This window comes from Coregonus clupeaformis, chromosome 5, assembly GCF_020615455.1.
Source record: "Coregonus clupeaformis isolate EN_2021a chromosome 5, ASM2061545v1, whole genome shotgun sequence".
NCBI lineage: Eukaryota > Metazoa > Chordata > Actinopteri > Salmoniformes > Salmonidae > Coregonus > Coregonus clupeaformis.
This window is the reverse complement of record NC_059196.1, coordinates 9,083,998-9,111,121: the sequence shown is the minus strand read 5'-3', so window position 1 is coordinate 9,111,121 and position 27,124 is coordinate 9,083,998. Positions and strand designations below refer to the sequence as shown.

The window sequence follows — 27,124 nt, the reverse complement described above, 5'->3', positions numbered from 1 at the left end:
CCAAAGAGTTGTCAAAGGACACCATACCTACTGTGAAGCATGGGGGTGGAAACATCATGCTTTGGGGCTGTTTTTCTGCAAAGGGACCAGGACGACTGATCCGTGTAAAGGAAAGAATGAAAGGGGCCATGTATTGTGAGATTTTGAGTGAAAAGCTCCTTCCATCAGCAAGGGCATTGAATATGAAACGTGGCTGGGTCTTTCAGCATGACAATGATCCCAAACACACCGCCCGGGAAATGAAGGAGTGGCTTCGTAAGAAGCATTTCAAGGTCCTGGAGTGGCCTAGCCAGTCTCCAGATCTCAACCCCATAGAAAATCTTTGGAGGGAGTTGAAAGTCCGTGTTGCCCAGCGACAGCCCCAAAACATCACTGCTCTAGAGGAGATCTGCATGGAGGAATGGGCCAAAATACCAGCAACAGTGTGTGAAAACCTTGTGAAGACTTACGTTTGACCTGTGTCATTGCCAACAAAGGGTATATAACAAAGTATTGAGAAACTTTTGTTATTGACCAAATACTTATTTTCCACCATAATTTGCAAATAAATTCATTAAAAATCCTACAATGTGATTATCTGGATTTTTTTTCTCATTTTGTCTGTCATAGTTGACGTGTACCTATGATGAAAATTACAGGCCTCTCTCATCTTTTTAAGTGGGAGAACTTGCACAATTGGTGGCTGACTAAATACTTGTTTCCCCCACTGTATTTGGCTAAGGTGTATGTAAACTTCCGACTTCAACTGTATCTATAATATTCACACAGTTGCCGGAGTGAAAATTGAGCACGCGCACACAAGTCTCGTCAAATGAGTCATATCGTCAAACATACTTATCTTAGAATTAAGCCACACTTAAAGCACCACAATTGCCTGCATGTCACAAACAGACAACACTTCTAGGTGACATTGAGTAACAGAAAATTGCCTGATATCGTCAAGATGTGACTCGAGACACAAATCTCCTTGTAATACACCTTGCAGGAAACTTTTTCACACTCTGTTGTAAAATAACTGATGCAGAAAAGGTGGCGAATGGAAATGACAGACGATATAATTTTATATTTATGGCTAGAAGAAACAGTCACTCGTAGACATCAACACACCTTTACTCATAGATCAGTCATTGATCCTATTTCCATCTTATCTTATACATTTGGCACAAGGGATATATCTTATACATTGGCACAATAACTTAATATTATGCCAAGAGGCAGAATAAGAAAAACTATGGGCTTGTCGATATGTCAAACAGATGTGACAGCGCACACCTGTCTAGAACTTCAATTAGGTAATTGACAGATGCATGTGGAAAGTGTGACAATCAATTACCATCCCTCTCTCTTCTCGGTCTCCATTTCGGTGCAGAATGTCTTCAGGAGGAGAGGCAGAGGCAGGAGATGTGTCACTCAAAGGAGAAGTAATTAGAGGTTAACCCTTTGTAGAGGCTTCGGTCTTTCCTCTCCAGCAAGAGATGTAAAATCATCAAGTAATGTGCACACACTGTCAGGCAGTCTAGATCTAACTCAAAACCCTTGATAACTACATAAGTCAAACTCCAAAGCAGATTTAGTTCTTCAGACATTACATTGCTTTGCAGTAACAGGGTACAATAGCATTTTCTCTCAGGGATATCTAGCTATCAACCTTTCAGACAGTAGCTGAGCTTTCAGACAGATGCCTGAAGAAAATCTTTAATTTGATACTTTGAGCTGAATCATACAATGATAGACTAGATACAAATTTAGCAGCAAAAGAACACAGGTTTCAGGGTGGGTCCTCCTTCTGTCTATCTGGTAGATGGTAAAAGCCTGCCCCCTACTGGCGTATGTCAAGTGACTGCATCTTCATATAGGAGAACAAGGACAACCTGATAGCCTTTTTCTTGATTAATTAAGTAATGGTATTCCATGTAATAGTAAATAAAAAAAATAAAAAAAAAGAGGATTCGAAATCTGAGAAATATAAAACTACTGTTAATGGGTCAAACCAAATGTAGTTACCTAACAAAAGCTTAGCAACATGTTCCTACATGGTCAAACTCATAGGCTGCACTATTTTGTTCACTACCTACCTGATTGGTCAGTATTGAGCAAAACTGTAGTGAAAAGGGCTGTACATTTACTATGATGGTTACATTTCATGAGTAGGCTAACTCCATTGTCCTCCAATAGTTACCTCACTTTGGCGGAAAATTCTGCTGCTGAAAAAACTCCCACTGCCACAGGGCAGTACGTCCTGCAGTCCAAGTAACTTGGTGTTTCTTTCTGACCCATCTTGTCTCCTTGTTTATCAAATAGTTTTAGTGATTTATCTACAGGGTCAGAAGTAAGGGAAGGTGAGAACGTTTGAAGTCTATCCCCATTTCTGACCACAAAGCCATATTGGGAATAAAACTAAGCAAAGAGAACAGGACTAAAGGAATAAACCGTGTTTAGGTTAAGAAATGTGTCATGGCATTTTTTATTAAAGTTATGCGTAACCTTCCAACTTGATAGTTTATAAATGTGTGAACTTTGTGACATTATCAGATCACTGGCACATCAGCAGTAGCATGGACAGAACAGAGAGGGAAACCAGGAATTACTACCAACAGGAGTGGGAGGGATGAGTTTTAGCTAGGTGTAAAAATGCACTGAGGACCAGGACAGAGCCCCTGACTTTGCCATGCTGCTTAAACACCATCCTATGGGGGCTCCACACAAAGTGCAACTCTATGCCCACTATGCCCTCTCAGTCCAATCATATTCTTCCTGTGTTCATTAAGGATAGGATAGTGTGCGCACTAACGCAGGTGGAGCAGCCTAAAAGGAGGTCGAAATTGCCCAAAAAAGCATGCAAGCAACACGGGAAAACACAAAAAATAAAATAAATACATCTTGAGATAAAAAAAAACATAATACATAATCTTAAAATGTTCCTTTTTCTTCTCGCTTCTGTTTTTAATATATATCCTAAACACACAGCTTTGTACATTTTGGTATAGTTCTCTTTCTTGCAGGGATGACTAGGAGTAGAGAGAAATGGGAGGGGAGGCACTGGGCGACCCACAGCAATTGGAGTGGGGACACGCAGCAGTGGATTCGGGACAGTCCCTCTTCCCTGATTGCCTTGTGCTGACGGAGGGGGCGGGGGGAGAAATCCAGAGAAATCCCCCCTTCCTCCAACTGTCTCTCGCTCAAGCTCAGTCTCTCGGGGAGAACCACGGTGGGAGGAGGGGGGTACTCAGCAGTTGAGTGGACAAGCTAATAGAGGACATCCAGAACAACAAGACAGCAGGGAGGCAGAAATCAACTCTTCCATCTTCACTGCATGATGCAGAGGCCTGGGAAGGGAGGGGCTTGGAGTTCCGCGGCTATCTCTTATCTAGGAACAAGATAATAACAGAAAGGGCCAGGGCAGTCAGACCATAAACAATAACTCAGCTGTCACGCCTCACATGCTCATGGGTTTTCTAATAAATACTGAAACACTGAAAGAGAGAAAAGGAATCGGTAAGACTAGAGCCATATTACCTTTGTTATCTTCCACGTCTGTCGATGACCTGGCCGGCCTTAGGCGTAGTAGACTGTGATACTTGGCCTCTACCTCCTGAGAGAAAACAGACAAGCAGGGAACAGTCCGCAATCAGATTTCATACGCATTAACGTAAAATGTACAATCAACGTTACTAATTAACCTAATTAACAATTTCGCTACCCTGTGGGAATCTAATTAACATAATACAAACATCTCCACCAAAACCTGTATGTTTAAGCTAGAGATATCTGTTTCATGGGCTGCATCTCAATCCACCGCATCCGCCGATATCGCCCTTCTGCATCTGCAGAGCTAGAGGGGTGTTTGTTAGACCATGAGACATCCCGAAAATCGGTCTTCTCACAAAAATGTCTGTAGCGTCCGAACAGTTTGGTCTAAAAACTATTATGACCACTCTATTGAGAACAGGATGGCGTTCACCATTTTGATCTAGGATGCCCACAAGTCTCACAAGACTCGGCTGAAGGACCCCGGTACCAGTTTTAAAAAATGAATGGAAGTGTATATGGAGATAGTTTAGTGCCTAAAATAAGGGGATAAATACATGTAAAAAAAAACAAACATTTAAATAGTTTCCTGATCTTCCTTATATCTCTCAGATATAGGACGAACACTTCAGAACAAACTTCCTTTAGATGTTTTGTACTACCTGTTGTTCCATGTAGTGAATCTGTTATTCAATGAGTTTCTAACGGCCAATAGCAGGAACGCCAAATTCAATGTTTAATTTTTTTTGGGTTATACCTTAAGGGGTCTTAAAACTTAAAATCAAATAGCCAAATGATCCTTGGTATGACCATTTTAAAACAATTCCATGTTCGCATAGAATCCCCCCGGCTTAGACTCTAGAGGGTTAATCAACCAACCAACCAATCACGTAGTCAACCAACCAACCAACCAGTCACGTAGTCAACCAACCAGTCACGTAGGCAACCAACCAGTCACGTAGTCAGTCACCCACCCAATCAACCAACCAACCAACCAACCAACCAGCAGTCAGTCAGTCAACCAACCAGTCACGTAGGCAACCAACCAGTCACCTAGTCAGTCACCAACCCAGTCAACCAACCAACCAGCAGTCAGTCAGTCAGTCAGTCAGTCAGTCAGTCAGTCAGTCAGTCAGTCAGTCAGTCAGTCAGTCAGTCAGTCAGTCAGTCAGTCAACCAACCAGTCACCTAGTCAGTCAACCACCCAGTCAACCAACCAACCAACCAGTCAGTCAACCAACCAGTCAGTCAACCAACCAGTCAGTCAATCTGTCAACCAACCAACCTGTCAGTCAGTCAGTCAGTCAGTCAGTCAACCAACCAACCAGTCACCCACCCAAGTTAGTCAACCAACCAACCAACTATTCAATAAGCAAATCAACCAGTCAGTCAGTCAACCAATCAACCAGTCAGTCAACCAATCAACCAACCAGTCAGTCAGTGATTCACAAACCAGCCAACCCACCCACCAACGTGTGCATACCTTGAGGTGGTTGAGGTTGGTCTGCAGGTTGCGGAGGTGGGACAGGACCTGTCGGCTGAAGCTGCAGATGCTACCTGCCTGTGAGGCGGAGGAAAACCTCAGGCTGATCCCAGAGTCTCCTGCCCCGCAGCCCCGTGAGGCGCTCAGCTGCTTCCCCGTGGACTGGAGGTCGTCGTCCGTGCTGCTCTCCCCCAAGCCCCCGTAGCCCTCCAGGACCAGGTACCCTGCTGGGAGACGCAAAAACAGGTCCCAACTTATTAGGCACCAAAGGGATGAAAACGGATTGAAACAGCGAGGGACTATCTGAACTTGTCCATAGAAAGAAAATTCTCGTTTTTGTTTTTCGTCGCAAAATGTTTTGCTACGAGGTGCCCTAATGAACACGACCAAGCTGAGTCCCTGCTGTTCAGCACACCTACACACTGGAAGTTATATAGCACAGGGTTCTTTAATACTGGGAAACCTAAAGGTGACCGGGGTGCACATTTTTGTTCTTCTCCAGCACTAACACTCTCCTTATTCAACGCAAGGATTGGGAGATTGGTTGGTTGAATCAGGTGTGTTGGTGCTGAGCTAGAACAAAAATGTGCACCCCCATGGGTCCCCAAGACCAGGATAAAAAACACTGATATCTCTCTCTCACACACACACGACTGCAAGCTCACCATAATCCTCAGGGGACTCAAAGAAGCCCGTGTCCCCAGACACCAGGTCCTGAGCCGGGTCCTCGGGGTGGCTGGCCTGGGTGCACCTCCCTGAGCCGTTCTGCACCGCCACCCGGGCACGGCTGTCCACGGGGGTCCTCAGGGACGTGGTCCTGAGAAGACGGCCGCCCCCCGAGGAGGTGCGCCCAGCACGCTCACACTCCTCCTGCGACATCAGCTGGGTCACCAGGACCTGCTTCAGCGCCGACACTAGAGGAGACAGATACGGTTAGACCAATGGAGGAGTGTCCGTGTGTGATTTTAGATGAATTGATTCTCCACCACATAAAATCGATATATGTAATGTATGTTTAGGGCAGAGAGCTATCCCTGACCAACCGACCTGACAAGGTTCATATAACTCTAACTAGAGTTTTTCCTGGTCAGAAAAGTCTTGACTCCCTAAATATCACACTCCAGACTTGAGACCTTGGCGATTGAGGCAGATGTCCTTTCACTCACATGTCTTTAAGGCATCGTCAGCTCTAGAAGTACTGAAGCCCAGCCCTTCCGATTCGCTGAGCCCGTCTACGGCCATGCGGAAGGGGAGACTATTTGCACGATCCGGGTCCCCATAAAGCCCCTCTTCCCGACTGGGCTCCTCCTCGGCCTTGAGTCCTACAAAGAGGTTGGCATCTGGGAGAGGGGTCTGCATCACGCCACAAGGGGCAGCGCTGCACTCTTTATCTGGGGAGAGAACAAGGACACCTTGACCTGCATTCAGTCAATCTAGATGGATACTACTGGAGCATGTTACCAGTGGAGGCTGGTGGAGGGTGGAATGTAATAGCTGGAATGGAATATACGGAAAGGTATCAAAAACATCGACTCCATTTCATACATTCCATTCCAGCCATTGAAATAAGCCTGTCCTCGGTTTTAAAGTGATATCAGCCTCCACTGCACATTACGCAATGTCACTAACTGCTACTGAAGAAGTTCTCAAATACACTGATCACTATAGACGGGGGAACATGGAGCGATGGGGTGCTAGTTTAGATACCTATAGACTGGCTGCTTCCAGAGGAGATGCGGTCCGGGTCCTTACTGAGTCGGGCTACGCCTGCAGTGATGATCTCAACACCGTCTCTCTCTCCACTGACACGGTAGGAGAGAACACAGAGTCAGTATCAGGAGAAGCAAGGTCATCATAAAATACATTTGCTGATGAACAAAACCAAAAAGACACCAAATAAGTTTTATACTGAGAGGAAGCACGTACTCCGTTTGAGGTAAGTGGATGATGCTGTGCGGCTTCACTTTCATGGCGTCCGCTCTCTGGGTGATCTGCCGCTGCCACCTGGTGGAGGGAGGATGACAACACACAGACAAGACAGAGGTGAGTAGACTGTGGATAAAAGGTGTCCCTTACCTCAGACCTAGGACCAGATAACATCTGACCCTGTATCAGTGGTTAGGGGCAACTTCTACCTACTCCAGTGAATTAAGCTAAACTTAAAAAGGGATTTTCAAGTTGTGGCTATAATGACTAAACCACAGTGTCAGGAGGACTCACATTCTCTGCTCTGATACGGTCTGGGCCATCAGCTCGTAGATCTGGGCCCCGTTGTCCGACATTGAGAGAACAAAGAACGACTTGTTGTCTGTTGGGAGAGGGAATAGCAGGAAAACAGGGTCAGACTCCTGGTTGTGTCTCAAATACCACCATATTCCCCATTTAGTACACTACTTTTGACCACAGTCACATAGGGCTGCAACATAGGGCTCTGGTCAATAAATCACATTTTATTTGTCACATGCACCGAATACAACAGGTGTAGACCTTACAGTGAAATGCTTACTTACAAGCCCTTAACCAACAATGCAGTTTTAAGAAATAATACCCTAAATAAATATAATAAATAAAAGTAACAAATAATTAAAGAGCAGCAGTAAAAAAACAATAGTAAAATAACAATAGCAAGGCTATATACAGGGGGTACCGTCGATGTTATTGAGGTAATATGTACATATAGGTAGAGTTATTAAAGTGAATATGCATAGATAATAAACAGAGAGTAGCAGCAGCGGGGATGTTCAGGAGTCTTATGGCTTGGGGGTAGAAGCTATTAAGAAGCCTTTTGGACCTAGACTTGGCGCTCCGGTACTGCTTGCGGTGCGGTAGCAGAGAGAACAGTCTATGACTAGGGTGGCTGGAGTCTTTGGCCATTTTGAGGACCTTCCTCTGACACCGCCTGGTATAGAGGTCCTGGATGGCAGGAAGCTTGGCCCCAGTGATGTACTGGGCCGTACGCACTACCCTCTGTAGTGCCTTGCGGTCGGAGGCCAAGCAGTTGCCATACCAGGCAGTGATGCAACCAGTCAGGATGCTCTCAATGGTGCAGCTGTAGAACCTTTTGAGGATCTGGGGACCCATGCCAATAGGTTTTGTCGTGGAATAGGTTTTGTCGTGCCCTCTTCATGACTGTCTTGGTGTGTTTGGGCCATGATGGTGATGTGTACACCAAGGAACTTGAAGTTCTCAACCTGCTCCACTACAGCCCTGTCGATGAGAATGGGGGCGTGCTCAGTCCTCTTTTTTTACCTGTAGTCCACAATCATCTCTTTTGTCTTGATCTCGTTGAGGGAGAGGTTGTTATCCTGGCACCACACGGCCAGGTCTCTGACCTCCTCCCTATAGGCTGTCTCGTCGTTGTCGGTGATCAGGCCTACCACTGTTGTGTCATCGGCAAACTTAATGATGGTGTTGGAGTCGTGTTGGGGGATAGGGTGTCATTTGAGCTGGGAGTCATTGTGTTAACAATGTTGGATCTAACTCAAACAGATTTTAATAGAACACTAGAATGGACATTGCCATTCCAGGTAGCATGACTACAGGGCGGCCATCTTGGTCAGGGAAACTAATGGTATGACTGTATCTCTATGGTAACTTACCTGTGGCCACAGAGCGCACCAGCACCGCGTTGAGCTTGATGATGGGGCTGAAGATGTGCTTTGTGTCAGCGGTGCCCGACAGGTTTTTGCTGTGGCACTTGAGGATGAGGCGCTCGTCTTGCTTCTGCAGCAGTACCAAGATGTCCTCCAGGAGCAAGGTGTACAGCTCTGAGTCCAGAAGAAGAGGGATTTAACCACAGAATTACATAGAACACTTGGACATAGACATCGCAATTATATTAGTATTATATGTCATTAGGCAACAATCGTGTCTCTTTTATGATTTCTCCCATTACATCATATGGTTTGTCTTAGGGGCCATGAGTTTTTCCTGACCACATGACCTGACATGGAATTAGTTCGGGCTCGGTTTGCAGTTGTAGTCTACAACTAGGGCCAAGAGTTTTCCCTGGTTGGATCACATTGGTCAGGAAAATCCTCCTGGCCCTACTTATCCACATAAACGCCTTATAAAGGCGAAAGCGTACCAATAGTCTTGTCCTTGTTGACCTTCCATGACAGTGGTCCCTCGTGGACCATCTTCTTCTTGGTCAGGTCCAGGTTCTGAGTGTGGAGGGAGTTAAGGTCAGATTAGCTGCGTTTATTTGTTTAGTCAGATCCCTATTAGCTTTCACTTTGGAAACAGGTAATCTTCCACCCCAAAGAATGGAGCTGCATGACCTAGTCCAATTTCGAGCACTATCAGCTGACATTTAAACAAAAACTGCAGTGGCTCCACCGCAGAAACCAAAACAAACTAAAATGTTGCTTCAAGTCAATTGTGGGTAGACTGCAGACTAAAAGAGCAGCACTGTGATAAGTCTTTTTGAGAAACGCTTTATCGATCGCCTCACCTTGAGCTCTGAAATCATGGGGTTCTCCGTCTGCTTCAGAGACGAGAGGTCTAGCCTCCTCTGGTAGTCCTCCAGCCTCTGTGGAAAGAAAGAGAGAGAGAGAGAAAGAGGGAGAAAGAGAGAGAGAGGGAGAAAGAGGGAGAGAGAGAAAGAAAGAAAGAAAGAGGGAGAAAGAAAGAGGGAGAAAGAGAGAAAGAAAGCGAGAGAGGCACAGAAAAACTGCCGTAAGCTGCTGCTACAGACAGGATTACACTCTAACCAAGAGACACAAACCCCATATTCTCCCTGCAATCAATCACCTGCCATCATCACTGTTTGCTCTAAGAGGAACAGTGGGAGAAAAGAGAGGACAGATTTCCGAGTGGCTGAGAAGCCTTCTAGGCAGAGCAGGGGAGATGTGGGAGATGGGCTGTGCTTCCGTACCCGCCGTTCCCAGATGACGCTAAAATCACACCTACCTGTTTGTTTTCAGACTCCTTCACAGCTTGGTTGACGTGGTTGAGAATCTTCCTGCAGCAGTCACCCGCCTTCTTTACCTTTTCTTTCTCCACGGTGTCATCTGAAATGAAATTATGAGAGAGAGAGAGAAATGGGGATGTAGATTTTGTGGAGAAAAACTGAAGAAACTGCCTCTGTGGGGTACTGCCCAGCAAATTGATATTGTCCTGCACCGATTAGCAGCTGATCATCCTCGGAAATTAAGACCAAGTAGAGCACATTAACATTCCTTAATAGCTGGTTTTACTTTATTTTTAGTGCATTTTATTTCCGCGAGGGAGAACTAAACCAGAGCCTAGATTAAAAATGATGGGACCCAAATAATGCGAGAACATCTCCCAAAATGTGCATTACAGGCTTTGGAAAATGCCAAAATAATCATCTCAGTTTAACCGAGAGCACAGCTGTAATTTGTTCATGGCTGACGCGATGCCAGCTCGCCCGGGTCACTGAAAATACCCTACTTTAGACATGATGTGCATGTATCCATTACCATTGTATACACAGTGATGAGCCGGGCTGGCAGCTCCTCACACACAGGCGTGCATACACAGGCCCACACACACACACACAGAGAGAGAGAGGGTGGTCACTGGGGCACCACAGCAGGACACTGCTATCATTAACACTGCTGTAAGAGCGCTGCCCTGCATCACTGTGATGGCCTGGTCTGCTTCGAGCCCAGTGCCATCACCTCATTGTCACAGAGTCTAGTCACCTTTTTACATTATTGAACTAGCACGGTTCCAGCAACTATGGTGGGTGTGTAGCCAGCCCAGTACAGTACAGCTTGGCTTAGTAGAGTGAAAGAGGTATAAGAGTGTGTGTGGCCCACCTGTGTACTTGGCGATGTTCTCCAGTAGGAGAGGGTACTTGGTGAGCCTCTGCATCTCCACAGGAATGATGTCCTTCAGTTGGAGTCTTCGACACAGTCGGTTACTCTCAGCCTCCTGCAAACGCACAGTGGAGTTAGGAGCAACAAAACAGGGACGATGCATCCTTTTCGCTCATGTATATACTTCGCCCACTAGTGACTGTAGCTTTGACAGACCTACATCGTGAATGGTTACTTTCTACAACTTTTTTTAAATGTTTCATTTACTTAAAATGAATTTGAACTTAACTTAAAATGAACAAATCATTTTCAAATGCTATCATTGAACTACACGTACTTCCCTCAAACATCCCATTCCCTGTCATATACAATGTACTGTACAGTCTGCAGAAGTTGATTACACAGTCAAATACCGGACCTAAACCTCAAGTAACAGGGAGTGCCCAATAGCCCCATGTGTGTACTCCAGTCCTTACGCTCTCCTCCTCCTCTCTCCTCCATTCCTCCACTTACCTGCATGAAGGAGGTGAAGCGCGAGTCCTTCTTCTGCCTGCTCTTGATGAGCTCCAGAGCAAAGGGCTGGTTGCTGCAGAACGTGCCCACCGCCTGCTTGATCTTCTCCTCCTCGCCCCCGCTGAACTGGAAAACACAGGCAAGCCAGGCGAATTGGGGTCAGTCACCATGGCAACTCCCTGTCGCCAAGCCAACCCCCTGGTCCTTGCGTGTGTGTGTGGTGGCACAGTGTGCCAGATCGGGGGGGGGGCAATTCCCTCCGACTATCATTGTTGTTATGATTCTGTCATAGCTATATTGTGGTTATCATGGTTGTCTCCGCCGTGATAGCTGATGTGTGGTGAGCGTTCTGGCAAAAATGGTTGCCGTGCATCACCTGAGTGGGTGCTTCACATTGGCGGTGGATAAAGTGAGTTTCCGCATTCTATGTAAGCACTTGGAAAAGCGCTATATAAATCCAATGAATTGTTATTATACATGTATAGACAGAGGGGTTTGATAAAGCACGTATAGATCTGGGACCAGGTTAGTGGATGGGTTCCGCCAGTCCATCTGTGCCACACTATCATTTCACAATTTGACTTCCATTCCTCAAAACACAGCAACCATCTATACCCTCCAGCTCATTGCCAATTAAAAAGATAAGCAATCCCTTAAAAAAAAGTGGATGTTTATGCCGCAGTGAAAAGCAATTTCAGGCAACAGCACAGCTTTTGTGGATTGTGAGAATGAAAGAAAGACTTCTCTCCAACAACACAATTATTACATAAATCATATTCCGTTGGGGAAAAGGCTTCAAAAGAAAAAAGCTGTACTCACCCAGGACAGCAAGTCGTCTCCTATTTGGTCGATTACGGATGTCTCATTCCTTTTCCGAATTGTTGCCATTTGCTCAGATATCAAAACTGAAATTCAAAATGAAAGGGAATGTAAGAGGGTCATTCTGACATTGTGTGTGTGTGTGTGTGTGTGGGGAAGGGGGTGTGTACGTGTGCGTGTGTGTACATGCTTGTGGTTGTGCATGTACGTGCCTGTTCGTGTGTGTGTGTGTGGGGAAGGGGGTGTGTACGTGTGCGTGTGTGTACATGCTTGTGGTTGTGCATGTACGTGCCTGTGTGTGTGTGTGTGTGTGGGGAAGGGGGTGTGTACGTGTGCGTGTGTGTACATGCTTGTGGTTGTGCATGTACGTGCCTGTGTGTGTGTGTGTGTGTGGGGAAGGGGGTGTGTACGTGTGCGTGTGTGTACATGCTTGTGGTTGTGCATGTACGTGCCTGTTCGTGTGTGTGTGTGTGGGGAAGGGGGTGTGTACGTGTGCGTGTGTGTACATGCTTGTGGTTGTGCATGTACGTGCCTGTGTGTGTGTGTGTGTGTGGGGAAGGGGGTGTGTACGTGTGCGTGTGTGTACATGCTTGTGGTTGTGCATGTACGTGCCTGTTCGTGTGTGTGTGTGTGGGGAAGGGGTGTGTATACGTGTGCGTGTGTGTACATGCTTGTGGTTGTGCATGTACGTGCCTGTTCGTGTGTGTGTGTGTGGGGAAGGGGGTGTGTACGTGTGCGTGTGTGTACATGCTTGTGGTTGTGCATGTACGTGCCTGTTCGTGTGTGTGTGTGTGGTGAAGGGGGTGTATGCGTGTGCGTGTGTGTACATGCTTGTGGTTGTGCATGTACGTGCCTGTTCGTGTGTGTGTGTGTGGGGAAGGGGGTGTGTACGTGTGCGTGTGTGTACATGCTTGTGGTTGTGCATGTACGTGCCTGTTCGTGTGTGTGTGTGGGGAAGGGGGTGTGTACGTGTGCGTGTGTGTACATGCTTGTGGTTGTGCATGTACGTGCCTGTTCGTGTGTGTGTGTGTGGGGAAGGGGGTGTGTACGTGTGCGTGTGTGTACATGCTTGTGGTTGTGCATGTACGTGCCTGTTCGTGTGTGTGTGTGTGGGGAAGGGGGTGTGTACGTGTGCGTGTGTGTACATGCTTGTGGTTGTGCATGTACGTGCCTGTTCGTGTGTGTGTGTGTGGGGAAGGGGGTGTGTACGTGTGCGTGTGTGTACATGCTTGTGGTTGTGCATGTACGTGCCTGTTCGTGTGTGTGTGTGGGGAAGGGGGTGTATGCGTGTGCGTGTGTGTACATGCTTGTGGTTGTGCATGTACGTGCCTGTTCGTGTGTGTGTGTGTGGGGAAGGGGGTGTGTACATGCTTGTGGTTGTGCATGTACGTGCCTGTTCGTGTGTGTGTGTGTGGGGAAGGGGGGTGTGTACGTGTGCGTGTGTGTACATGCTTGTGGTTGTGCATGTACGTGCCTGTTCGTGTGTGTGTGTGTGGGGAAGGGGGTGTTGTGCGTGTGCGTGTGTGTACATGCTTGTGGTTGTGCATGTACGTGCCTGTTCGTGTGTGTGTGTGTGGGGAAGGGGTGTGTACGTGTGCGTGTGTACATGCTTGTGGTTGTGCATGTACGTGCCTGTTCGTGTGTGTGTGTGGGGAAGGGGGTGTGTACGTGTGCGTGTGTGTACATGCTTGTGGTTGTGCATGTACGTGCCTGTTCGTGTGTGTGTGTGTGGGGAAGGGGGTGTGTACGTGTGCGTGTGTGTACATGCTTGTGGTTGTGCATGTACGTGCCTGTTCGTGTGTGTGTGTGTGTGGGGAAGGGGGTGTGTACGTGTGCGTGTGTGTACATGCTTGTGGTTGTGCATGTACGTGCCTGTTCGTGTGTGTGTGTGTGGGGGAAGGGGGTGTGTACGTGTGCGTGTGTGTACATGCTTGTGGTTGTGCATGTACGTGCCTGTTCGTGTGTGTGTGTGTGGGGAAGGGGGTGTGTACGTGTGCGTGTGTGTACATGCTTGTGGTTGTGCATGTACGTGCCTGTTCGTGTGTGTGTGTGTGGGGAAGGGGGTGTGTACGTGTGCGTGTGTGTACATGCTTGTGGTTGTGCATGTACGTGCGTGTGTGTGTGGGGAAGGGGGTGTGTACGTGTGCGTGTGTGTACATGCTTGTGGTTGTGCATGTACGTGCCTGTTCGTGTGTGTGTGTGTGGGGAAGGGGGTGTGTACGTGTGCGTGTGTGTACATGCTTGTGGTTGTGCATGTACGTGCCTGTTCGTGTGTGTGTGTGGGGAAGGGGTGTGTACGTGTGCGTGTGTGTACATGCTTGTGGTTGTGCATGTACGTGTGTGTGTGTGTGGGGAAGGGGGTGTGTACGTGTGTGTGTGTGTACATGCTTGTGGTTGTGCATGTACGTGCCTGTTCGTGTGTGTGCGAGCTTATGTCCATGCGTGCACGTACCATGCAGTTGAACAATGTCCTCCAGGTTGGTGAAGATGGTCTGGACGTCGGCAGGAGGCAGTATGGCCTCTCTGGTGAGCTTCTGGTAGAAGATGTTGTCCAGCACCTTGAGCATCCGCAGGTGGGCCCTCTCAGTGTAGAACAGCTCTGTAGACACAGGCAGACAAGCTCTCATCACTATTGCAGACTGATAAATGACTACATTAGGCAACCATAAATAAGCGATAAAGAGTGATAATGAGAACGGTTATTTCAGCTTGTTCTTTGGGGGTTTTGGCACAGGTTCCTACTAGGAAAGATGCATTTGAAAAAAGTGATATACGAAAAAAGTTTGTTTGATTGAGTTTGCCGTGGTTACCACACTCTACACTGTTCATTGCACTCTTAACTCCTTACACTCGTACCCGTATACGGGTTAAAAAGAGCAGATTTGGACACTGATAAGTGGCTAAATTGGAACGCAGTGGCTGTACAGTAACATGCTCTTCAGGACTTCAGGGCTCAAGGTCTCTGCTTCACAGCGCAGTATTGGTTTTTACTGACAGCGGTTCTGCACTTGAACGCCGATCGCGACAAGAAGTTGCCGCCATCCCTCCCGCTAATTGGGAAACTTTAGCACATTTTTTGTTGTCAGAGTGAGGGAAATATTGGAAATAAAGAGGACTTGATGTATTTTGAAAGATGAGATGTTGAGGATTATAATAAATACCACTTTGATGTCATACAAGCAAGCCAAAACACACGTTAGTCCAAATGTGCACTTCATATTTCCATAATATAAAACTAATTTACCAACGTTTATGATCACTATGCTTGATGTAGTTACACGATGACATGGCGTTATACCCTGGGTTGTTCTGAACAGAATGAGCCTATGTTGTATTGTGAAGAAATTTGGACAGGGAAAACGCATCTGAATACACTCTATTCTATGCGCAACAAAATGACGATCCGCTTCTCTGAATTGCCTCGTGAAAGCCTAACACTGTAAGATCGTATGTTGTAACTTAGCTAGCCATGTTGGCAATAGAACATGCTTTCAAATGATGCCCACCTGACCAGATTGCGATTTCTAATGGACCGTTTTTGGAATGAGTAAACAACAGTCATTATGTTAAGGCGGGGATGCAGGGCTGTGTTCTAAAGAAAACAGCTACAAATCTGCTTACTCTAGTTCCTCAATGGCACAGCTAGGAGAGCTCAGAATAGCACCTTATAGTTGAAGACTATTCATTGAGTTGAAATGACATAGGACCTGTTCACACTTCGGAGAGGTGTGTGGCCACTTGGAGACACCAGTTAGACCTCTCACTTGTCATTTTTTTGTCTTATGTTGAACCTAGCCCAAATGTTTTCATGAATATTCTTATGTTACTGACTGTATCCAGATTATTTTCAGATTTAATTATCAACAAGATGCAGCGAAAAGTACAGTAAATGTCAAATTCACATAAAATCAACAGTGTAACGTTTGGATTCAGTCTTGTGTCAGATTATCTGTTTTGTCCTCACATTTTGTCTAATAATTTTTTCCATAATCTCCAAACTGTTCCCTTTTGATAGCTACCATGGTTATGCATTTCCATATTTCTTCTGTAAGAAACATTTCAATTAAGCCCTATCCATATACAGTGGGGGAAAAAAGAATTTAGTCAGCCATCAATTGTGCAAGTTCTCCCACTTAAAAAGATGATAGAGGCCTGTAATTTTCATCATAGGTACACGTCAACTATGACAGACAAAATGAGATTTTTTTTCTCCAGAAAATCACATTGTAGGATTTTTTATGAATTTATTTGCAAATTATGGTGGAAAATAAGTATTTGGTCAATAACAAAAGTTTCTCAATACTTTGTTATATACCCTTTGTTGGCAATGACACAGGTCAAACGTTTTCTGTAAGTCTTCACAAGGTTTTCACACACTGTTGCTGGTATATTGGCCCATTCCTCCATGCAGATCTCCTATAGAGCAGTGATGTTTTGGGGCTGTCGCTGGGCAACACGGACTTTCAACTCCCTCCAAAGATTTTCTATGGGGTTGAGATCTGGAGACTGGCTAGGCCACTCTTTCGTTGCCCGGGCGGTGTGTTTGGGATCATTGTCATGCTGAAAGACCCAGCCACGATTCATCTTCAATGCCCTTGCTGATGGAAGGAGGTTTTCACTCAAAATCTCACAATACATGGCCCCATTCATTCTTTCCTTTACACGGATCAGTCGTCCTGGTCCCTTTGCAGAAAAACAGCCCCAAAGCATGATGTTTCCACCCCCACGCTTCACAGTAGGTATGGTGTTCTTTGGATGCAACTCAGCATTCTTTGTCCTCCAAACACGACGAGTTGAGTTTTTACCAAAAAGTTATATTTTGGTTTCATCTGACCATATGACATTCTCCCAATCCTCTTCTGGATCATCCAAATGCACTCTAGCAAACTTCAGACGGGCCTGGACATGTACTGGCTTAAGCAGGGGGACACGTCTGGCACTGCAGGATTTGAGTCCCTGGCGGCGTAGTGTGTTACTGATGGTAGGCTTTGTTACTTTGGTCCCAGCTCTCTGCAGGTTATTCACTAGGTCCCCCCGTGTGGTTCTGGGATTTTTGCTCATCGTTCTTGTGATCATTTTGACCCCACGGGTGAGATCTTGCGTGGAGCCCCAGATCGAGGGAGATTATCAGTGGTCTTGTATGTCTTCCATTTCATAATAATGGCTCCCACAGTTGATTTCTTCAAACCAAGCTGCTTACCTATTGCAGATTCAGTCTTCCCAGCCTGGTGCAGGTCTACAATTTTGTTTCTGGTGTCCTTTGACAGCTCTTTGGTCTTGGCCATAGTGGAGTTTGGAGTGTGACTGTTTGAGGTTGTGGACAGGTGTCTTTTATACTGATAACAAGTTCAAACAGGTGCCATTAATACAGGTAGCAGTGGAGGACAGAGGAGCCTCTTAAAGAAGAAGTTACAGGTCTGTGAGAGCCAGAAATCTTGCTTGTTTGTAGGTGACCAAATACTTATTTCCACCATAATTTGCAAATAAATTCATAAAAAATCCTACAATGTGATTTTCTGGATTTTTTTCTCTCAATTTGTCTGTCATAGTTGACGTGTATCTAGGATGAAAATTACAGGCCTCTCTCATCTTTTTAAGTGGGAGAACTTGCACAATTGGTGGCTGACTAAATACTTTTTTCCCCCACTGTAGGCCAATTCCCACGAGTGTAAGGGGTTTACACAGTGATTATTCCTTTTGAACAATAAACGACCTACTAAAAGAGTGAACAGACATACAGCAGCTGGGTTTTTCCTAATCATGCAAAACCAATCACTAGGGTCCAGAGTTTTTCCTGGTTGGGTAACAGGCCCTATTTATTTATATTATGGTGACTGGGTTACAGTTCGAACAGGAAGCTACCGTTAATGACTTCCTGTCTCTTGATCTCGTGGGGCCTGAGTCCGGCCAGGACCTCTCGTCCCACTAGCTGCTGCCAGTTGAGGGGGTCGTGCTCAGAGTCCGTTCCTCCTTGGTCGTCTTCACTCTGCACCTCTGTAGAGCCAAGGCCATCCAACCTGGGAGATAGGCAGCAGCAGTTAGACGCTGGTTACAACCTTAAATACACTATCTGACTAAGATAAATGCAGTCACAAAATATAACAGAAGATGTTAAGAAATATCTAAAAACTCATACTGTTTCTAACCATAGCTAGCCTACAGCACTTCTGATAAAGGTAGTCCACAATTGGACCGAAGAGGTTTAAGACACTGACTAAAAACTCAAATAAACTATCTGACCATTGCCTTTATCAGAAATAGTAGCAGGCCAAGTCAAAAAATAGGACAGAAAATACTCACCTTCTGATAACCTTGGGTGTCACAATGTTAGACGCGGACACAAATGATCTGTTTGGCGTGTTAACACACTGGTGGTTTGTTGTAACCGGGTATTGGTGCTAAACCGTGTTATTGGAGCCTGGCATGCTAGTTGGCTATGGCGTCATAGGATTCGGTGCCCTGGACGGTTTTCACGGAAGAATACTGTACCAAGTTAGCTAGCTGAATAAACTAAGTTAGAGTATATTCCTAGAAAACATTGAACCGCTGTAGTTTACAACAATTATAATTTCTAAAGTGGATGTTGGGAGAGTTATATTTGAGTGTTTCAGTGAAACGTAATTGAGGGAGGCCCCGCTCTCTCGCTTTCCCAGATGTTTAGTTAATTTCATTCCGATCTCCTTTGCATTATTGTAGCCTTTTCTGTAGCCTGTCAACTATGTGTCTGTCTATCCCTGTTCTCTCCTCTCTGCACAGGCCATACAAACGCTTCACACCGCGTGGCTGCTGCCACTCTAATCTGGTGGTCCCTGCGCGCACGACCCACGTGGAGTTCCAGGTCTCCAGCAGCCTCTGAAACTGCCGTTCAGCGGCCAACAAGGCAGAGTTCATCTCAGCCTATGCTACCCTCCAGTCCCTCGACTTCTTGGCGCTGACGGAAACATGGATTACCACAGAAAACACTGCTACTCCTACTGCTCTTTCCTCGTCTGACCATGTGTTCTCGCATATCCCGAGAGCATCTGGTCAGCGCGGCGGTGGCACAGGAATCCTCATCTCTCCCAAGTGGACATTCTCTCTTTTCCCCCTGACCCATCTGTCTATCTCCTCATTTGAATTCCATGCTGTCACAGTCACTAGCCCATTCAAGCTTAACATCCTTGTCATTTATCGCCCTCCAGGTTCCCTTGGAGAGTTCATCAATGAGCTTGACGCCTTGATAAGTTCCTTTCCTGAGGATGGCTCACCCTTCCCAGTTCTGGGTGACATTAACCTCCCTTCGTCTGCTTTTGACTCATTTCTCTCTGCCTCCTTCTTTCCACTCCTTTCCTCTTTTGACCTCACCCTCTCACCGTCCCCCCCTACTCACAAGGCAGGCAATACACTTGACCTCGTCTTTACTAGATGCTGTTCTTCTACTAATCTCACTGCAACTCCCCTCCAAATCTCCGACCACTACTTTGTATCCTTTTCTCTCTCGCTCTCCTCCAACACTACTCACTCTGCCCCTACTCAGATGGAAATGTGCCATCGCAACCTTCGCTCTCTCTCTCCCGCTACTCTCTCCTCTTCCATCCTATCATCTCTTCCCTCTGCTAAATCCTTCTCCTTCCAATCTCCTGATTCTGCCTCCTCAACCCTCCTCTCCTCCCTTTCTGCATCTTTTGACTATGTCCCCTATCCTCCCGGCCGGCTCGGTCCTCCCCTCCTGCTCCGTGGCTTGACAACTCATTGCGAGCTCACAGAAGAGGGCTCTGGGCAGCCAAGCAGAAATGGAGGAAAACTATACTCCCTGCGGACCTGTCATCTTTTCACTCCCTCCTCTCTACATTCTCTTCCTCTGTTTCTGCTGCTAAAGCCACTTTCTACCACTCTAAATTTCAAGCCTCTGCCTCTAACCCTAGGAAGCTCTTTGCCACCTTCTCCTCCCTGCTGAATCCTCCTCCTCCTCCTCCCTCTCTGTGGATGACATCGTCAACCATTTTGAAAAGAAGGTTGACGACATCCGATCCTCATTTATTAAGTCAAATGACACCATTGGTCCTGCTCACACTGCCCTACCCTATGCTTTGACTTCTTTCTCCCCTCTCTCTCCAGATGAAATCTTGCGACTTGTGACGGCCGGCCGCCCAACAACCTGCCCGCTTGACCCTATCCCCTCCTCTCTTCTCCAGACCATTTCCGGAGACCTTCTCCCTTACCTCACCTCGCTCATCAACTCATCCTTGACCGCTGGCCATGTCCCTTCCGTCTTCAAGAGAGCGAGAGTTGTACCCCTCCTCAAAAAACCTACACTCGATCCCTCCGATGTCAACAACTACAGACCTGTATCCCTTCTTTCTTTTCTCTCCAAAACTCTTGAGCGTGCCGTCTCTAGCCAACTCTCCTGCTATCTCTCTCAGAATTACCTTCTTGATCCAAACCAGTCAGCTTTCAAGACTGGTCATTCAACTGAGACTGCTCTTCTCTGTGTCACGGAGGCTCTCCACACTGCTAAAGCTAACTCTCTCTCCTCTGCTCTTATCCTTCTAGACCTATCCGCTGCCTTTGATACTGTGAACCATCAGGTCCTCCTCTCCACCCTCTCCGAGTTGGGCATCTCCGGCGCTGCTCACTCTTGGATTGTGTCCTACCTGACAGGTCGCGTGGCAAGAATCTGTCTCCTCACCACTGGTGTCCCCCAGGGCTCAGTTCTAGGCCCTCTCCTATTCTCTCTATACACCAAGTCACTTGGCTCTGTCCTATCCTCACATGGTCTATCCTATCATTGCTACACAGATGACACACCATTTTCTCCTTTCCCCCTTCTGATAACCAGGTGGCGAATCGCATCTCTGCATGTCTGGCAGACATATCAGTGTGGATGTCGGATCACCACCTCAAGCTGAACCTCGGCAAGACGGAGTTGCTCTTCCTCCCGGGGAAGGACTGCCCACTCCATGATCTCGCCATCACGGTTGACAACTCCATTGTGTCCTCCTCCCAGAGTGCAAAGAACCTTGGCGTGACCTTGGACAACACCCTGTCGTTCTCCGCTAACATCAAAGCGGTGACCCGATCCTGCAGGTTCATGCTCTACAACATTTGCAGAGTACGACCCTACCTTACACAGAAAGCGGCACAGGTCCTAATCCAGGCACTTGTCATCTCCCGTCTGGATTACTGCAACTCGCTGTTGGCTGGGCTCCCTGCCTGTGCCATTAAACCCCTACAACTCATCCAGAACGCTGCAGCCCGTCTGGTGTTCAACCTTCCCAAGTTCTCTCATGTCACCCCGCTCCTCTGCACACTCCACTGGCTTCCAGTTGAGGCTCACATCTACTACAAAACCATGGTGCTTGCCTACAGAGCTGTGAGGGGAACGGCCCCTCATTACCTTCAGGCTCTGATCAGACCCTACACCCAAACGAGGGCACTACATTCATCCACCTCTGGCCTGCTAGCTCCCCTACCTCTACGGAAGCACAGTTCCCGCTCAGCCCAGTCAAAGCTATTCGCTGCTCTGGCACCCCAATGGTGGAACAAGCTCCCCCACGACAGCGGAGTCACTGACCACCTTCCGGAGACACTTGAAACCCTACCTCTTTAAGGAATACCTGGAATAGTATAAAGTAATCCTTCTTCCCCCACCCCCCATAAAAAAAAAAAGGTGGTTGTCCCACTGGCTATCATAAATTGAATGCACCAATTTGTAAGTCGCTCTGGATAAGAGAGTCTGCTAAATGATGTAAATGTAAATGTGTTCCTTCAAGGATTCTGTAACAAGAGGATACTACTAACTACGAAACCTGAATGACAAAGCTCCACATACTCGTCAAGATGTACTCTGCCTGCATGAAACAACTACTAAAACAACTGTGCACAATAGGGGTAAAGACAAAAAGGTCAAGGGCTGACTGGAATTGCATGTTATATACAGAGGGTAGATAAAACATGTCTAATGCCACCCTATTCCCTATTTAGTGCACTCCTTTTGACTGGGCCCATAGGCCCTATGCTTTCCCCTGTTTGGGATCCATCTTACCCGCTCTCCCGGTCCTCCTCCTGCAGCTGGTCCAGGCTGTAGGGGCTCAGGCTGTAGTCAAAGTGTGTGTTTGGAGTGTTCTGTAGACTGTCCAGGTCTCCAAGACCCTCGCTCAGTTTGGGGAAGGCAGAGTTAGAGGTCACAACTGAGGAGAGGAGAGAGACAGAGAAGAGATCAGTTACCCTGTACAACTACGACCGTTGCTCAAAATGCTATTGCGGGGAAAATACAGTTTTCAAAGCAAATTACTGTTCTAGTTACAGAGAGGAGTCATAATTTCCGGTGAATATATTATGTATTTCTCTTAATATAGAGTTCATGGCACCACTTTACAACCAGATCAGGCTGTAGTGTAGTAAAGTTTTGATGCGGTGCGGAGTGGAGCAGAGCGCGCCATTTGCAGTGATTAGGCCTACATCAAGTAGCCTAGGCCTAGCACTGGAATGTTTTTGTCAGACATTAGCCTACATTTACTGATTCCCACTTCCTCAGGTGGTGAATAATATACTGTAGCTTATAGGCCAATATGCACAAAGATGTCAGAAGATTCTCTGAAGAGCCAAAAATAAATCAGATAATTCTGGATCCTATTTTGACAGGTTGCACATCAAAATATAAATCATGCATTTCCTGGATATGTTAGATCAAATAGCTTACTTTTTCATAATCATATGCTACCATTTCAGATCTTTTACTTGGCACTGGAAAAAGAACTGCCACTAATGTAAAGTATCTGTCCATAAAAATAAAAAAACATTGTTGATTTGTTATTATCGAGCAAAATACCGTGATATTACTTTTTGTCCATATCCAGCACCTCCCCCCAATGTTTTTATTTATGTTTTAATCCGAGTTTATCGCTGATTTATCGTCATCACAAAAAATGGGTGAATTAATCGCGATTTTGGTACATACAGTGCATTCGGAAAGTATTCAGACCCCTTGACTTTTTCCACATTTTGTTACGTTACAGCTAAAATTGATTAAATCGTTTTTTTCCCCTCATCAATCTACACACAATACCCCATAATGACAAAGCAAAAACTGGTTTCTATAATCTTTTGCAAATGTATTAAAAATAAAAAGCTGAAATATCACATTTACATAAGTATTCAGACCCTTTACTCAGTACTTTGTTGAAGCACCTTTGGCTGCGATTACAGCCTCGAGTCTTCTTGGGTATGATGCTACAAGCTTGGCACACCTGTATTTGCAGAGTTTCTCCCATTCTTCTCTGCAGATCCTCTCAAGCTCTGTCAGGTTGGATGGGGAGCGTCGCTGCACAGCTATTTTCAGGTCTCTCCAGAGATGTTTGATCTGGTTCAAGTCCGGGCTCTGGCTGGCCACTTAAGGACATTCAGAGACTTGTCCTGAAGCCACTCCTGCGTTGTCTTGGCTGTGTGCTTAGGGTCGGTGTCCTGTTGGAAGGTAAACCTCAACCCCAGTCTGAGGTCCTGAGCGCTCTGGAGCAGGTTTTCATCAAGGATCTCTCTGTACTTTGCTCCGTTCATGACTAGTCTCCCAGTCCATGCCGCTGAAAAACATCCCCACAGTATGATGCTGCCACCACCATGCTTCACCGCAGGGATGGTGCCAGGTTTCCTCCAGACGTGATGCTTGGCATTCAGGCCAAAGAGTTCAATCTTGGTTTTATCAGACCAGAGAATCTTGTTTCTCACGGTCTGAGTCCTTTTGGCAAACTCCAAGTGGACTGTCATGTGCCTTTAATGAGGAGTGGCTCCCATCTGGCCCCTCTACCATAAAGGCCTGATTGGTAGAGTACTGCAGAGATGGTTGTTCTTCTGGAAGGTTCTCCCATCTCCACAGAGGAACTCTAGAGCTCTGTCAGAGTGACCATCGTGTTTTTGGTCACCTCCCTGACCAAGGATCTTCTCTACCGATTGCTCAGTTTGGCCGGGCGGCCAGCTCTAGGAAGAGTTTTGGTGGTTCCAAACTTCTTCCATTTAAGAATGATGGAGGCCACTGTGTTATTGGGGACCTTCAATGCTGCAGAAATGTGTTGGTACCCTTCCACAGATCTGTACCTCGACACAATCCTGTCTCTGAGCTCTATGGACAATTTCTTTGACCTCACGGCTTGGTTTTTGCTCTGACATGCACTGTCAACTGTGGGACCTTATATAGACAGTTGTGTGCCTTTCCAAATCATGTCCAATCAATTTAATTTACCACAGGTGTACTCCAAGTTGTAGAAACATCAAGGATGATCGATGGAAACAGGACGCACCTGAGCTCAATTTCGGGTCTGAATACTTATGTAAATAAGCTATTTCTGTTTTTTATTTTCAATACATTAAAAAAAAAATCTGTTTTCGCTTTGAATTATGGGGTATTGTGTGTAGATTGATAAGGGAAAAACATTATTTCATCCATTTTAGAATAAGTCTGTAACGTCACAAAATGTGGAAAAAGTCAATGCGTCTGAATACTTTCTGAATGTGCATTCGGGATTCAGGAATTTAGTTTAAGAGGAGAGCTCCGCAGACAAACACTATGGGGAGCATAATTGCTCTTCTGTTGTTTGCGCTTGATTTAGTATGTGGTCTAGAGACTAGGGTACTTGGTTTAGAATTGAGTATGTGGGGATTGTGCTAGCTAGAGAGTTTAGTAGTTGTGTACTAGCTAGAGTCTAGTACACTATGTGGTAGTCCAGGGTCGTACCAAACTCAGAGTCTCTGCTGCCTCCGTCAGAGACTTGGCTGTTGGTGGTGCTGTTGGGTGGCGAGGTGGCGTTGGTAGAGGAGGAATGTGTGAGATCTGAGCCCTCGCTGGACTGACTGGCCCTCAGGCGACCCGCCTCCAGGTGCTCCAGGGCCCCCAGGCAGGGCTGGGACAGCTGCTTCTGTGGCCGCGGCTTGTTGAGGTCCATGGCCTTGCCGACTGCTCACACAGACAGACAGGCACACAATCAGTCAGAGACACAGGTAGGCAGCACACATACAGACATATACAAAGACACACAAAGAGGTAGCAGGAGTCAATACTATAGGATCAATTTACTTTCCTGTCGGTCCTCCTTTTCTCCATAGTAACAAGATGATTTGTTTTGAATGTGGGTGATGATGACCATCTACCAATACAAAGTGCCTCTCCAGGGGTTCAGTAAATTGGGAGACCTATAGTATAGTAGTGTTGGTCACTGTTGGTTATCTTAAATGACAAAATGAAAGCCAGTTTGCTTTATAACACACAGACAGACTCACCGGACGTGGGGTCGACGCGGCTCGGCCGGCGTGGAGGCCCGAGGATGCTGGGAAACCTGGTTCGTTTCACCTTCTCCTCCCCTCCCTCCTTCTCGGTCTTGATGCTCTTCTGTTGATCACAGACATCACATCATCAGTCAGTAAGAGAGATATAGTTGAGGTGACAGTTAATAACCGAGCTGGGTTAGCGGAGGGTTCAGCGTAAGGGTAGGCTCGTACCTTGATCTTGGGGAGGAAGTTGATGCGGACCCATTTGGACTCAAGGCCGCGTGGTTCTTTGACTTTCACGCCAAGGTGCTTCATGTACGTGAGGATGACGTACTGCATAGTAGTGCTGCAACAACAGACCAACGAGGATTCAGGATTTAGAGACCAAAATTATATTGCCATACTCTCTGTTTTATATAAATGGAACAGATTGGGATTCATTTGAAGTGAACAACGAGTCTTTAGTGTGGCTTTGACCATATGCTGTGAAAACAAGTGACGGCGGCAAGATGTCGTGTCCATTCATTAATCATCTGGGATATGCCGGGACCATATGGCATTTGAAATAAGGTTGTTATACAACGTCGGAAATAGTCCCTTATGAATCTAGACAAACTAGAGAAATGTCATTTGTTATTAAAGAGGTTGGCCAATAGCTCATGTTGCTAGATTGCCCCCTGGCAAAGAGATACTCTACATATAGAACTTGACTTCTGTTGTAATGTCAACTGCTCAACCTCAAAATCATCTAATATGATGTTCTTGTCCTCTTTCATGGCAGTGAACTTAAACTAGGTGGTTTGTCTCCAGTGTGACATTGAGTAGAAATGACACAGATAGTTGTTAGAAAGGCCAAGAGTCTGTAAGGCCCCAAAGTGTCTTAAACCCCTCAAGGAGTGCAGTGCACTTTACCATATCCTTCCAAAAGCTCAACAGCCTGTGCTCCCAACTCAAGCTTTAGAGGATGGAGTGCTCTGTGGGGGCGTGCAGTAAAAAACAAAAAACACATTGAGCACTGAGTATGTTGTGTGTTCACAGCCACAAGTAGATATGGGTTGTGTTCAGTGTGACAGGGAGGTTCTACCTGAATTTGTCCATTAACAATGCTTTTTGTTTTGTTTTCTAGCTGCAAAATGTTTCGCTAAATTGTGCCCTACTGAACACGATCACGGTCTCCAGTCTGAGCCTGTGACCATAACATCTTATATTGACAATCCCCAAACATCACACTGATTAAAGTCAATGGATAGTGTGAAATGCGTAGGGCCCATATCGGTTCATTCCTATGGATAAACAAAAGAGAATCCCCTCACCATTTCTCCTCCTCTGTGGATTGAGTTGTCAACCTAAAATATGTCAAGACATTCCGTTAGAACAAATTATATTACACAGAAAACGTCAGAGTACAAAAAGAAGTCCAAACAATTAGACATTAGAAGTAGTAGATTTCCAATCAGTATATTATCAGCCTAATTTAAAATGTATCAGCAAGTGAAACTAATGTTAAAGAATCTACATCAAGAAACAAAGCTGTGAGTGTTGCTACTAACAGGACATCCTCTATCTTGGTGATGATGTTTTCAGCACAGGAGCGTTCTCTCTCCAGTGCTACCCGGTCTCTGACGCGCTCCGTGTCCAGCCGGGCCAGTTCCCCCTCTGCCAGGGTTAGGCCCATACTGCGCTTCTGCCTGCACACCCCACAAACCACAGTGTCAGATCCCACTTATAGTACGTTTATAATAACTTCTATCATACTTAT

General features: G+C 46.2%; 1 protein-coding gene across 3 annotated transcripts in view; it reads right to left on the bottom strand.

Moving 5' to 3' along the window:
- Positions 1–1,092: 1,092 nt before the first annotated feature.
- LOC121560873 (rho guanine nucleotide exchange factor 12) overlaps positions 1,093–27,124 on the bottom strand; it is an 88,458-nt gene continuing 62,426 nt past the window's right edge. For all 3 annotated transcript variants that reach the window (XM_041873702.2, XM_041873704.2, XM_041873703.2), the window contains 23 exons: positions 26,916–27,053; positions 26,679–26,711; positions 25,597–25,711; positions 25,378–25,486; positions 24,836–25,054; positions 22,154–22,298; positions 17,992–18,146; positions 14,582–14,728; positions 12,130–12,215; positions 11,311–11,436; positions 10,798–10,912; positions 9,923–10,023; positions 9,465–9,542; positions 9,099–9,174; positions 8,611–8,778; positions 7,232–7,319; positions 6,938–7,015; positions 6,719–6,813; positions 6,178–6,402; positions 5,677–5,925; positions 5,012–5,238; positions 3,517–3,592; positions 1,093–3,367 (listed from right to left, as the gene is read on the bottom strand). In XM_041873702.2, coding sequence (XP_041729636.1) covers positions 3,357–3,367; positions 3,517–3,592; positions 5,012–5,238; positions 5,677–5,925; positions 6,178–6,402; positions 6,719–6,813; positions 6,938–7,015; positions 7,232–7,319; positions 8,611–8,778; positions 9,099–9,174; positions 9,465–9,542; positions 9,923–10,023; positions 10,798–10,912; positions 11,311–11,436; positions 12,130–12,215; positions 14,582–14,728; positions 17,992–18,146; positions 22,154–22,298; positions 24,836–25,054; positions 25,378–25,486; positions 25,597–25,711; positions 26,679–26,711; positions 26,916–27,053 — 2,860 coding nt within the window. In that variant the 3' untranslated portion in view covers positions 1,093–3,356. The remainder of the gene's footprint in view (positions 3,368–3,516; positions 3,593–5,011; positions 5,239–5,676; positions 5,926–6,177; positions 6,403–6,718; positions 6,814–6,937; positions 7,016–7,231; positions 7,320–8,610; positions 8,779–9,098; positions 9,175–9,464; positions 9,543–9,922; positions 10,024–10,797; positions 10,913–11,310; positions 11,437–12,129; positions 12,216–14,581; positions 14,729–17,991; positions 18,147–22,153; positions 22,299–24,835; positions 25,055–25,377; positions 25,487–25,596; positions 25,712–26,678; positions 26,712–26,915; positions 27,054–27,124) is intronic.